This window comes from Vespa crabro, chromosome 2 (genome assembly GCF_910589235.1).
Source record: "Vespa crabro chromosome 2, iyVesCrab1.2, whole genome shotgun sequence".
Lineage (NCBI taxonomy): Eukaryota > Metazoa > Arthropoda > Insecta > Hymenoptera > Vespidae > Vespa > Vespa crabro.
In genome coordinates this window covers 5,844,946-5,858,007 of record NC_060956.1, presented here as the reverse complement: position 1 = coordinate 5,858,007, position 13,062 = coordinate 5,844,946, and the positions used below count along the sequence as shown (strand labels likewise).

Genomic DNA, 13,062 nt, shown 5'->3' with positions numbered 1-13,062 from the left:
CGAAACGCGCATAAAGGCATTTCCAACTGTCGTACTTAAAAGAATTACATTTGAACAGGTCCTTTCTATCGATTCTTTTGATTACCTCATCTCTATATAAAGTATCTAAAATTGTCATTAAGATGTGTAAATATACATACATTATCGATTATTAATTATAATGAAGATAATGATTATATGAAATGGAATTTAAGAGGATATATAAAATAAATATTTATATAGATAACAAATAATTGATATTCGAAAAATACAAAAAAATGAAAATTTACCTTTGTATCTTCTTATACATTCTATAAATATTAATCATCTTAATTTGTGTATTTTATATAAAAAATCATAATGTTTTTTTATTTATCCTAAAAATGAATTAAATATTTCTAGATGAAAAAAATTCGTTCAGAAAAAGGAACAATTAAGTCGTTTTTCTCGATCCCGCCATTTCGATCATTGACTTTACAAAACCGTAGACTACACACTACGTATCTCGCGCAAAATTCACGTGTAGATGGCATTGATATGAAGCATAGAAAGAATTTAACTCGACCAATAAACGTGAAGTATATCAAAGCGAGAAAATAAATGTTGTTTTGTATTCATTATTGTATTTATATGTACGATTTCAGTAATTTATATTTATCGTATGTTAATCTATTTATCGTATCATACTTTTTTATATTCTTTTATGTATTTATATATATATATATATATATATATATATAAGATAAAATATATATATATATATATATATAAAATAAAATATATATATATATTTTATCTTACAAACATCTGTATATAGGGAAATTGTATATACTCGTCTATGCAACCGATAAAGTGTATTATGCTCATTTTCTACATTACAAAAATTCGGATTAACGAGGATGTTATTTTGGGATTTGTAAACGTCTGCATTCAAAATGAATAATCAATCAGACAATAACAGTTCGGAGAGTGAAAGCGAGTTTTTTGTTTCTCCAAATGAAATTGATTTGAATTCAAGTTTTTTTGATAAGAAAGAGAAAAAAAGTTATCTAACGTTACGCAAAGCCAGGACTTGTGAAAATTTTGATGATAATGATGAATTTAGCAATGTGAATGATAATAATTCTATTGAATTATTTAGCCGGGTATTAAAAAATTTGGAAAGCACCCAAGCAATCTGTTCACAGAGTGAAAATGTTGAAAAGCTCGAAACTGTAATTGATGTATCAACAAAGCAAAAGAAATCAAAGGTAGTACATGCTGAGGAAGAAAAATTTCATCTTTCTCAACATGTACATGAACTTTTATTCGAAGGAGAAGGAAAAACATTTGAATCAGATGATAATGAAAACTACAGTGAAAATGAAGACCTAAATGAAGCAACAAGTTCTACCAATTATACTACTCCAAAAGAAGGGGTTAAAATAACATTGCCTAGTACTGATATAATATTAAAAAAAAAGAGAAATGGTCCAGACTTAAACACGATTATTGAAAATCGAATTAATCAAAGGTTAAGGACTAATCAAATGTTGATACACAAAGTAGGAGTCCTTTGTTGGCTTGCACATGGATTTCATATAAATAAAGTAATAAATGACGCAGAAATAATGTCTGCATCATTGTCATTAATTCCAGCAGAAAATTTGCCAAAGAATAGATCAAATCTGAAGTATCTGGAAAAATTTGTTGTATGGTTTAAAAAAAAATTTGTATTTAAGAACAAAGAAGAAGAAGAAGAAAGTATAACGAAAGAAATGTTATTAAAAAGATTGCAAGAAAAAGAAGTTTTAAATTATAAAGAATTAGTATTCTTATGTATAGCAATGCTGAGGGCAATGGGGTTAAATTGTCGTTTGATTATATCTCTTCATCCTCCACCTTTAAAATTGCAACGAAGTCAACTATTTAGAACCAAACCAAAAGAAGAAAAAGATAAAGAAAAAAAGAAATCTGATAAATCTACCAAAAAAAAAGAGAAAGATAAAAAGAAAAAAAAAACATCTACACAGAATAAAATTGTTCCAGAAAATAGTGAGACTGCTAGAAAAAATGCTCAATTGGATGCAAGAAAAAGGGCTGCAGTAATTTTAAATGAAAAATCAACACGAAGCAAAAGTGTAAAAAATAAAACAAATGTTTCTAATGAAATTATAGATAAAAATAATATAAAAGAGACAAAACATTTTAATAATAAACAAAATAAAACACAACAATCAATAAATGCTGATAGAACAATAAGCAACACTATATCCAGACAATTAAAATTACGAAAGCAAATGAAAACCTCAAGTGAAAATAATTCTTTAGAATCTACATCAAAGAAAAAAGAGAATGTTACTACGCACTCATTAAGGAGTAGACAAAAGAATAAAATTGTAAAAGAAGATTCTCTTGAGGAAATAGATGATAGTTCTGAAAATGATGAATCTGAAGAGGAGTTACCTCTTTCAAAAAAGCGGAATATTTCTAAAACTAAGAATAATGTAAGATCAATAGTAAAGAAACAAGAAAAAATTAATAAATTATTATCCTCAGATGATGAAGTAAATGATCTTAACAATACTAAGAACTATAAAAATTTTTGGCTTGAAATATATTTGGAGTCAGAAGAAAATTGGATTAGTGTAAATATAATGGATGAAAAAGTACATTGTGTGGAAGAGTTATATGTGAGTAGATATATAAGTATACTTATGCTTTATAATACATTATTTACACATATACAAAAAATATTATACTATCGATAATGATAAATTATTTTAACCAAGAAAGCAGCTAGCAGACCTGTATTATATGTTATTGCTTGGAATATTGATGGAACATTAAGAGATGTTACAAGGCGTTATTGCCCTCACTGGCTTACTGTTACACGTAAACAACGTATTGATGAAGATTGGTTCAGTGATACGTTGCACTTTTGGAAAGAGAAAAAATCAATGATATCAGAGTCAGAGGATAAATTATTAGCACAGAAGTATATATTTTTATTTCAATATTGATGATATACTGTAAAATGGAATGAATTATTATTTTTTTCTTTTATAGGGAATTAGAACAACCTTTACCTAAAACAATTGGCGAATGTAAAAACCATCCTCTCTATGTACTTACCAGACATTTACTTAAATATGAAGCCTTGTATCCTCCTGACTGCGTGCCATTAGGTTATTTACAGAATGGCGAAGCAATTTATTCTCGGCATTGTCTGCATGTACTTTCCTCTAGAGAAACATGGATAAGAAAGGCTCGAGTAGTTAAACCTAATCAAGAACCTTATAAAATTGTAAAAGCTCTTCCAAAATATGATAAGGTACATTTATTAAAAATAAAGAAATTATAAATTAAAACAGATTATGGATTCATACAGAATGGATCATGTATATAGCTTTCAGGAGTAAAATTAGTAGATAGAGCTTTAGAATTATTTGGTGAATGGCAAACTACTGAGTACATTCCACCAGAAGCAAAAGATGGAATTGTTCCTCGAAATGAATATGGAAATGTAGATTTGTTTAAAAAATCAATGCTTCCAAAAGGAACCGTATATATAGATCGTAAGTAGTTATCATTATTAAAATAATATTTAGAAGTATCATGGTATTAAAATAATAAATAAATTTCTATAGTTCCAGGATTAAATCGAATTGCACGAAAATTGAATATTGATTGTGCACCTGCAGTTATTGGTTTTAAATTTGGAGCTATGGGAGCTGTACCAGCTTTCGAAGGTTTCGTAGTTTGCACAGAATATGAAGATATTCTAAGAGAAGCATGGGAGACAGAACAAATTGAAGCAGCGAAACGTGCTCGTGAAAAACGTTATAAAAGAATTTATGGGAATTGGAAAAGATTGATTGATGGTATGCGCATTAAAGAAAAGTTAGCTGGAAAATATGAATTTGAAAGTGAAAAGAAATCTCTAACAATGATTAAACGTACGAAACAGAAAACAACTGATGTAAAACGTCAGAAAATATTGGAAGATATTTCATAATTATAATATAGGCAACTCTTTTAGTAGTATTATGTCATAAATATCTTCTCAAACTTCTTAAATTGTATTATTTCTTTCTTTTACTTTTCTTTTATAAAAGAATTGTATACAATATAAGAAGTTTCATATTTATATTTTTATATATATAATTAAATACCACCGATATACAAGAAATTTTATTTATAAAATAATATACTTATTGAATGTTTGCAATTTTTACATATTACAATATTTCATTGTAAAGAGATTTTTTGTTTTATATAATAGAATATGCTAAAATGTAAATAAATTACACGAATAATAGTCCATCAAAATATTGATCTCTGTTCATAATTTTACTGTGAAAATAATATTAATAAACAATTACATTTACATTAACGACAATTTAAAAGATACTGTAATCCACCAATCTAAGCAATATAATTCATTGTAAAGGTTATACGATAATGATAAGGTACATATATGATTTGTTTGATTCATGAATGATATGTTTATTTATTTTCGTTTCGAAATATTAAAAATTTACTTAGACATTAAATAGGGATAAATATTAATTTTTTATATTTAAAAAATATCCCCCTCTGGTGGAATTGTCTGTCGACAGTCAGACAACTCTGCCATCTGGTAGTAACATGTACTAAATAAATATTATTTTACCAATAATTTATCTAAAGATACTTGATCTATGCTATAAAACTTTATAAATTTAGCATATATTATGGTATATACATTATATCTGTATTGTCTCATGTTGTCTTTTGCATCTAAGATTGAAATTTGTAATTATGATCCACAATGAACAGACACATCAATTATACAATGCAACATAATTAAAATTGAGAAGAATGAAATGAATGAATAAAAGAAACACTTCGAAATTTGTGTTTCGATGCTTAACCTATACTGACCTTCCTTTTCTAAATCGACATCATTTTAAATGTCAGTCATGGAAAGTAAAAGTTGCAACAATTTTGTAAGTTATGTGGGAATCGAAGAACTTGAAATGCAGGTATTTTACTGCGTAGAAGAAATTAAACAATTTATATAGTTCATATTATAATTTAGCAATATTTTTTGTATATATTTTTTTTTTATATAATATTTAATTGTCAGACAAAAAATAAATATATGTGCATACTATGATTGCATATTAATTATGGAATCTACATAGATTTATATGTTTATCTTTTAATTGTTTCTAAAATATAATAATATAATAATAATAAAATATAATAATATAAAAACTTATGAATTGTAAAAAGTCATTTAACATTAATAATACTTATTTAATATGATTAATATTTAATTGAAAAGAATTTAATACTTATTTCATATCTATGCAGCAAATAAATTCTAGTCAACATAATTCATTGATCGAAAACAATTTAAAACTCTTGCGAGGAGAAGCTCTCGTTGCTAAAGCACAAAATGTTTTAATGTTTTTACCGGTTGGTGATTTAAAACAAGGAACTTCTGGCGTACTTTCTGTTACTAATTTCAAGCTCTCTTTTTTTACAACTGATGATTCAAATGGAGAGGTAACTTTATTATATTTTCTTATTTCTTAAGTTAAAGTTTTTCTATTAAAAATATATTTTATATATATGTATAAACAATATTTAAATTTGCAGGATAATAATCATCAACAAAATCATTTATATGGGTATACAGATACATGCCTGACAAATATTGATGAAATTTACTTAATAGTAGGTGATAAAAAGAAAAAACTTCTTCCAGGAAATTTAGTACCGTCCAAAGTAAAAGCAATATTTATTACTTGTAAGGTAAACATTTTGTTTAATGCAATCTTTTGAAATTACAGCAAATTGATATAAAAAATTTAGATACAAAAAATTAAATTTTATAATTATAGTTTTAATATAGTATGGATTCTTTTCATCAAAATTTCTTTAGTCTTAATTAATACTTTAGATATTACATCGCTTATTGAAAATATGTACTATATCTTTTAGAATTTGAGGACATGGTCATTTTCCTTTAAATTTTCACCTCTTGGGGATGGAAAAAATATCTTAAATGCCTTGTTACATTATGCATTTCCTAGCAGACATCATTTGTTGTTTGCCTATGATTACACGTTAGTATTTATCATAATCTTCTACTTACATAATCTACAATAAACCATAATAATCTACAATAAACAGGTATTGTTTATATTGTAGTGAACCATATTACAGCAGTCTTGATAAAGGTATCAGATTATTTAGAAATATGTCTGATTGGCAAAATGAATTTGAACGTATATTAAATAGTGAAAAAGCAAGTCAAGGATGGAGATTGTCAACTGTTAATATAAAATTTCAGTTGTGTTCCAGGTTGGTTAATATTAATTAGTTAATATTAAAAAGTAATGTATTTTACAGAGTATAATTATTTACAGTTTGCCACAATATATCATTGTACCAGCATCATTAACCAATATTCAGCTAACAGATGCTGCAAAATATTTTCAAGGTAATAGATTACCGATTTGGGCATGGTCAAATCAACATGGTGCAGCATTAGTAAAAATACCTGAACTATTACCAACAATTACTGAAAGGATACAAGAAAACATAATATTAGAAAATATCAGAAAAAGCCATCCTCATAAATTGCCACCAATTGTAATTTATCTAAGTAAAGATATTAATGTGAAATCAATAGCTGTAGGTTTCTCAAAATTTTACAATTTGTGTTCTCCAGGTTAGCATTATTGAAATTAGCATTATTCAAAGTATAATTTTTTAATAATTTTAAGAAATACAAATGTGACTGGACAATATTCATAATTGATCTGGTTTCTTTCAGAAAATATTAGACAACTTTGGATACAAGACAATAACTTCTATTCGTTATTAGAAAATACAAAATGGCTTAAGTATGTATCATACTGTCTAGAAAAAACAGTTACAGCTTGTGAAAATCTTAATTCAGGTTATACAGTAGTTTTACAAGGTATATATGAATTGAGAGTTCAAATATCATTTGTTATTTGCATTTATCATAAGTTTAATTACCAAATAATATAAATCCAAATTGTTTTATTAGGAAAAAAGAAAAAAACTAATTATTATATATTTCAGAAGGAGAAGCTAGAGATTTGTGTTGTGTTATATCAAGTTTAATACAGTTATTGCTTGATCCACATTTTCAAACCATTGTTGGATTTCAATCTCTGATACAAAAAGAATGGGTTGCTAATGGACATCCTTTTTGTGATCGTTTAGGGCATATGATGAAACCAAACTCTGAAAAGGTATATAAATATTTCTGTATGTCCACTACTACCTTTTAATTTAATTGAATTTGCTAAATATTTTTAGTCTCCATTATTTCTTCTTTTCCTTGATTGTGTTTGGCAAATATGTCAACAATTCCCAGGAGAATTTGAATTTACTGAAACATATTTGACAACATTATGGGATGCAGCTCATGTGTCAATTTTTGACACTTTCATTTTCAATTGTGAAAAAGATCGTACGATGGCAGCTACGGTATTATTTCTTATCTATAATGTAGTTAATTATAATTATAGCTTTGTTTTAGTAAATTATTATTTAATCATCTTCTTAGATTATTATTGAAATTTTAATGTATGGAATAATATTTTTATGATATACTTTTAGGATCCAAATACACCGCTTATATTACGTAGTGTTTGGGACTGGAGAGAACAATTTAATGATCAAGATATCTTATTATTTTATAACCCTTTATTTAATGCTAATGGAAAAACTTTAACAGAAAAGATGATCATGAAACCATTGTACAGTATCTCTAATTTAGAACTTTGGAGCCAATGTTATTTTCGTTGGATACCCCCGCTCGTTATTCATAATGGTGGTGGAAGTCATATAGATCTTTATACTAGATTACTTCGTAATGATATAAACCAATTAAGACTAAGTATAGATAGAAGTTGTGGATCACCAATTGATAAAATAGGTAGTTATTTACTTCAGATGAATATTGACAGCTTTTATCCATTTAGTAGTAAAAGATCTGGGAATACTGTTAGTACTCCTATCATAAGTAGTACAATACTTGCAACTGAAAGTTTATTGGATGCTCAATCCTTGATAACTGTACCTGATTGACTGTTCACAATGTATATATATCTTACGTACGTAGGTATAAATAGTTTTACAGATTTATACCATCCCTTTTATAGTCAATTGTACAGTATCTTGTTAAAACATGTTATAAAATATATAAAAAAGATTTAGAAATAAGTATCTTGAAAATTAATCATAGTTATGTACATAACTGTGTAGCTGTTTTTATAGAAACATTCGTAAAAATATCAATTTTTTTAGTAATATAAAAAAAAATGTAATGAAACATAATATATAAACACTGAATAATTTCTATTTTTTCTATTTATTTAGTTTCTTTACCTATAGTTTATTTAATTTTATCATAAAGGAATAGTTTCAAATTAAAATCATTATGTTATATAGCATACTTTATTTAATCAAAGAACAATAGATTCAGTCATAAAGATTACAAAACTTATGATATAAGAATATTACAAGAACCTTTTAATTCAGATCAAAGATAAGAAGAGCATATATTTGCAATAGATAATTAATTATATGGAATAATATCCAATGTAAAATAAATGTTATTGTTACCAAAAAAATAACATTCATTTTTTTTTAATACATCGTGCGTATACAGGCTTTTGAAACTTTGTATAAATGACAAAATACAATAGAAAATGTTTAATCCTAGTTATATGACTTATTTTATTTGGTTTAAATTTTGTATCTTTTGTTACTATATATATAATATAGTTTTATAAAAGATACACAGCCAAAATACATACACATATGTATAAAGGCATAAGTATTTTATTCTTTTATATTTGCGATATAAGACAACAATTTTAACATGCTGAAAGATTTACTTATATTATATATTTTAATACATTGTTTTACTTATACATTTGTTGCTCAATGTTACAAAATCACTTAGTAGTTACATGAACAACATGTTCCATGCACTTACTCTCTAATTGAAATTACTTTTAATGATATTTCTCTATAAATATATTAATCTTATACCACATATTATCAGTGATATAGATCATGTTTATAAGATTTATTATGTGTGTGATATTATATATAAGTATAAAATAAAACTTATTTGTATCTGATAGAAGTAAATTAGTTATGTATGAAATCAATTTACTGGTAGAAGTATGCATTTAATGATCAGTAAATTATAATATAAAGCGATAATTAAATAAGTTTTCATGTATTTTGTACTAAGCTCAGCCAACTTCTACCTTCTTCAGATACAGATGTTGGAAATCGTATTTGTACCAATCTTACAGCATTTTTTTTCTCTTCTACAATTTCTTTATACTCAGCAGGATTCGGTACAACTGTTTCCCCTTCTTCGCTATCGTTATAAGTGTATACTTCTTCTACTTGATCTGTATCTTCATTTTTACATTCTATAGCATCTCTTTCAGAAAAGTTTATCTATAAAAAACAAAATTATTATAGATATTTTGAGTTTATCATATATGCATAGTTCATCATATATATATTATATTGTAACATAATATAATATTACCTGTTGATCGACCGTTATTTGATCAACTTCTTCTACGACATTCTCTTCTGCAGGCATATTCAAAACACTTTCTTCGTTATATATTTGATTTTCATTTTGATGTTGTATGATAACATGGTCTTTCAATTCGGTGACATATAACTCTGTTTCTTCCAGCTAAATATTTTTTCAAATATTAATAACTAAAGAACTTTTACAATACACAAATAAGTATATAAAGAATAAATAATTACTTGATTATTTTCTGTCTCGTCCATTAACAACTCTACATTACCATCTGGAATTGTTATTACTTGATCATCTTCTGTAGTTAAACGTGGTTGATTTACAACAATTGTATCATTTAAGTGCCCCTATAATATAACATATCAATTAAATTATAAAGGTAAAAGGAATATATACAACAATATTTATATCTTCTGTATTTGTAAATAATCAAATTATATACCTGAGTTTGCATATGAGCATACAACAAAGGTTTTCTCATAAAGCCCATACCACATACTAAACATTCATAAGGCTTTTTGTCACTATGTATAAATCGATGTGCATTTCTATTATCTCTACTATTGAATGCTTTCCCACATACCTAGAAACAAATTTACTTTGTAATATAAAATATAAATCCTGTATAATAATAATTATAATCAATATCATACCTCACACAAATATGGCTTTTCACCAGTGTGAATGCGCATATGTTTTTTGAAATGTTCAGGATAAACAAAAGTTGCTGTGCATATATCACACTTATAAGGTCTTTCACCCGTATGAGCTGCTTTTATATGATAATCTAGAAGTCTTCTTCTTTTAAATCCTTTACCACAATCATCACATTTGTATCTTTTATCATTGTAATGTGTAGCACGTTTATGAGATTGTAGATTGGATCTTTGACTAGAAAATATTTTATATATTTTGTGAAGTTTTATATTCATATTTAAAATTCCTTATTATATTATTTATTCTTATTTATATAAAGTGCAAATGACAAACGATACAATTATCCTCTTACCTAAAAGTAGCCCCACAGAATTCGCATTGATAAGGCTTTTCTCCTGTGTGAGTGCGTTCATGATCTCTTATTTCTGCTTTCCGAGCAAATGCCTTCCCACACATTCTGCATATATATGGTTTATATCCAGTATGTACAATATTATGTACTTCTAAGTTATGCGGTGATCCAAATGCCTTACCACACTGATGGCATACGTAATCTTTAACACCATTATGAGTTCTTTCATGTTGATTAAGATTTTGTTGACTCAAAAATGTTTTATTACATTGTGAGCACTCAAATGGCCGCGGACGTATCTGATGTGTTTTTATATGAGCTTTATATGTATACTTAGATGCGAAATCTTTCCCACAAGTCTCACAAACGTACGGGCGTACTCCAGTATGTGTGTTAATATGTTCTTCCAAAAGATTCCTGGAGCTATAAATCACATGTTTTTATATTTATTTTATTCGTAAAATTATAGAGCAATAAATATTATTAAATTGTTTAAAACAAAATATAGCATACCTGTATCTTTTACCACAGGTTTCGCAAGGCCATGATTTCACTTGTGGATAGTGAATTCTCTTATGGATTCTAAATAATCGTAAATTACTAAAGATTCTGTTACATATTTCACATTGAAAATCACCTTCCTCCTTTGCAACGTGTTCATCAAGGTGAAGAGATAATTCATTTCTTTTTTTGAAATCATCTCCACATATATCACAAATGTATAAACGTGTGTCATGTACATTTTTCATATGTGCTATAATAGTTTTTGCATCAGCTACTGCTTTTTCTTCCTCATCTGTACATAGTAAGCAAGTATACATAACTCCATCTCTAACGACAATCTGAAAGAATATTTCATATATGTATGATTAAACAATAATATTTATTACACAGTGAAATCATTTTTATTCAATATAGAATACCTGTTCCTGAGAAGTTTCATCTTTTACATTAGATTTAACTTTCTTCAATCTTTTTTTTTCGTGTTCATTTTTTGACTCATTTATGGCTTCTACTCCAACAAACATGTTTTCTGACTCTTCTGTTTCATCCCTTTCTTCCATTATCTCTTCAACTACTTCAAACTCTCTCTCACTTTCTTTGTACTAAAACAAATTATTAATTAATACTTTAATATATTTTATCGTGTGATTATCATTAAAAATATTATTAATATAAAATGATTTACATTTGATGGATCCGGGATTTCCTCATCTTTTAGTTCAATTTCCATAGTCTGATTTTCTATATTATTTATGTAATCATGATCAGTATATTCCTCTTCATTTTTGGATAGGTCAGATATTTTAGTAATAGTTTTTTGATAATTATTATATAATTCTTGTTTTATCTCAAGTAGCCTATTTTCTAATTCATCAACCTAAAAATAAATTGATAGTTGTAATACATTATGCAAAGCTCATAATTACAGACAGAAATAAAAACGTTTACCTCATTAAATAATTTGTAGCATTTTTTACATATAACGAGTGAATGAGCATTTTCCTCATTAATATTTATTTCTAAAACTGTACATATAATATCCACAAGAGGCTTTTCTGAAGTAGTAACAGAAGTTTCATTAAATATACGTATACTGCTTCTAGTAGAAACTCCAACTTTACTATTACAAATTAAGCAATGAGTAATATCCTTCTCAAAATCAGCCGTCATCTTTCTGATAGCTAAAAAAATGAGTGTATTGTGTTAGAAAATAAATTAAGTAAATGAAACAATTTAAATTCTTTTAACAAAAACTATGTGTATCTTTCTATTCTTACGTCATACATATCCAACAGATTTTTTATTAGATAATTAAAATATTTGGAAATTATTGGCAAATAATACATCTGGACAGATATAAGATAACATCTATCCTTATTGAAATTAAACAAATGTAAGTATTAAAAGAAAGATTAATAATGGTAGTCCGGTAAACTACATAAAGTATATCTTTTTGAACTCTTAGAAAACTATTATCTATCTATAATCGTAATATTATAAAAGTAAGATAAACATTGTATGAGTAAAGCAACATTTTTTCTTATACAATCATAAATGACGAACGATATTGTGAAATAAAAATACATTATACAATATCGTGTATCGCTCGACATCATATTGTTAATCATTATTAACATACTAATGAACAATGCTTTTAACTGTTGATCAGTTTTTGACATACGATCAACAATCATGCCGCATTGCGCACATTTATAAGTAACCGGCAAGATCTAATAACCCTAACAATATTATTGCCGACTACTAAACAAAATTGTTGCATACATTTCTCGTTAAAATGGACATAAAATGAAGTAAAAAGTTGCCAGCACTGACTTGAAATTTTCGTTTCTCGTTTCAAACGATTGGTAGTGAACAAAGCAACGGAGAGTTCTTGATGCCAACGCCATTTATGTCTTCATGGTGGTCAGGGTGCGACGAAAGTCCATATTGAAATTAGAACGTTATTTCTTATCACTTT

The 13,062-nt window shown here is 26.6% G+C and overlaps 3 protein-coding genes across 7 annotated transcripts; 2 read left to right on the top strand and 1 right to left on the bottom strand.

The window, feature by feature from the left end:
• Positions 1-607: 607 nt before the first annotated feature.
• On the top strand, positions 608-4,460 carry LOC124421855 (DNA repair protein complementing XP-C cells homolog). Of its 2 annotated transcripts, XM_046957523.1 has the most exons (6): positions 608-638; positions 797-2,651; positions 2,751-2,956; positions 3,028-3,292; positions 3,368-3,536; positions 3,609-4,460. In XM_046957523.1, exons 2-6 carry the CDS (start codon positions 915-917, stop codon positions 3,974-3,976), a joined length of 2,745 nt encoding a protein of 914 aa, XP_046813479.1. In that variant the 5' UTR covers positions 608-638; positions 797-914; the 3' UTR covers positions 3,977-4,460. The 2 variants fall into 2 exon arrangements, with proteins under 2 accessions (XP_046813479.1, XP_046813480.1); XM_046957524.1 differs by lacking the exons at positions 608-638; positions 3,609-4,460 and having other exon boundaries at positions 764-2,651; positions 3,375-3,481.
• A 241-nt stretch (positions 4,461-4,701) lies between these two features.
• Positions 4,702-8,215, top strand: LOC124421859 (myotubularin-related protein 10-B). 2 transcript variants are annotated; one of them, XM_046957531.1, is made up of 10 exons: positions 4,702-4,949; positions 5,320-5,514; positions 5,608-5,763; positions 5,953-6,077; positions 6,163-6,315; positions 6,381-6,685; positions 6,791-6,937; positions 7,066-7,238; positions 7,306-7,476; positions 7,609-8,215. In XM_046957531.1, exons 1-10 carry the CDS (start codon positions 4,914-4,916, stop codon positions 8,077-8,079), a joined length of 1,932 nt encoding a protein of 643 aa, XP_046813487.1. In that variant the 5' UTR covers positions 4,702-4,913; the 3' UTR covers positions 8,080-8,215. The 2 variants fall into 2 exon arrangements, with proteins under 2 accessions (XP_046813487.1, XP_046813486.1); XM_046957530.1 differs by having other exon boundaries at positions 4,703-4,985.
• Positions 8,216-8,868: 653 nt separating this feature from the next.
• Positions 8,869-13,056, bottom strand: LOC124421856 (zinc finger protein 69-like). 3 transcript variants are annotated; one of them, XM_046957525.1, is made up of 11 exons: positions 12,918-13,056; positions 12,033-12,265; positions 11,770-11,961; positions 11,504-11,686; positions 11,094-11,422; positions 10,581-11,003; positions 10,225-10,462; positions 10,014-10,154; positions 9,799-9,918; positions 9,566-9,721; positions 8,869-9,471 (listed from the first exon to the last, which is right to left on the bottom strand). In XM_046957525.1, the coding sequence occupies exons 2-11, from the start codon at positions 12,252-12,254 to the stop codon at positions 9,238-9,240; spliced, it is 2,238 nt and encodes a 745-aa protein (XP_046813481.1). In that variant the 5' UTR covers positions 12,255-12,265; positions 12,918-13,056; the 3' UTR covers positions 8,869-9,237. The 3 variants fall into 3 exon arrangements, with proteins under 3 accessions (XP_046813481.1, XP_046813483.1, XP_046813482.1); XM_046957527.1 differs by having other exon boundaries at positions 12,867-12,992; XM_046957526.1 differs by lacking the exon at positions 12,918-13,056 and adding an exon at positions 12,362-12,828.
• Between the last annotated feature and the right edge of the window lie 6 nt (positions 13,057-13,062).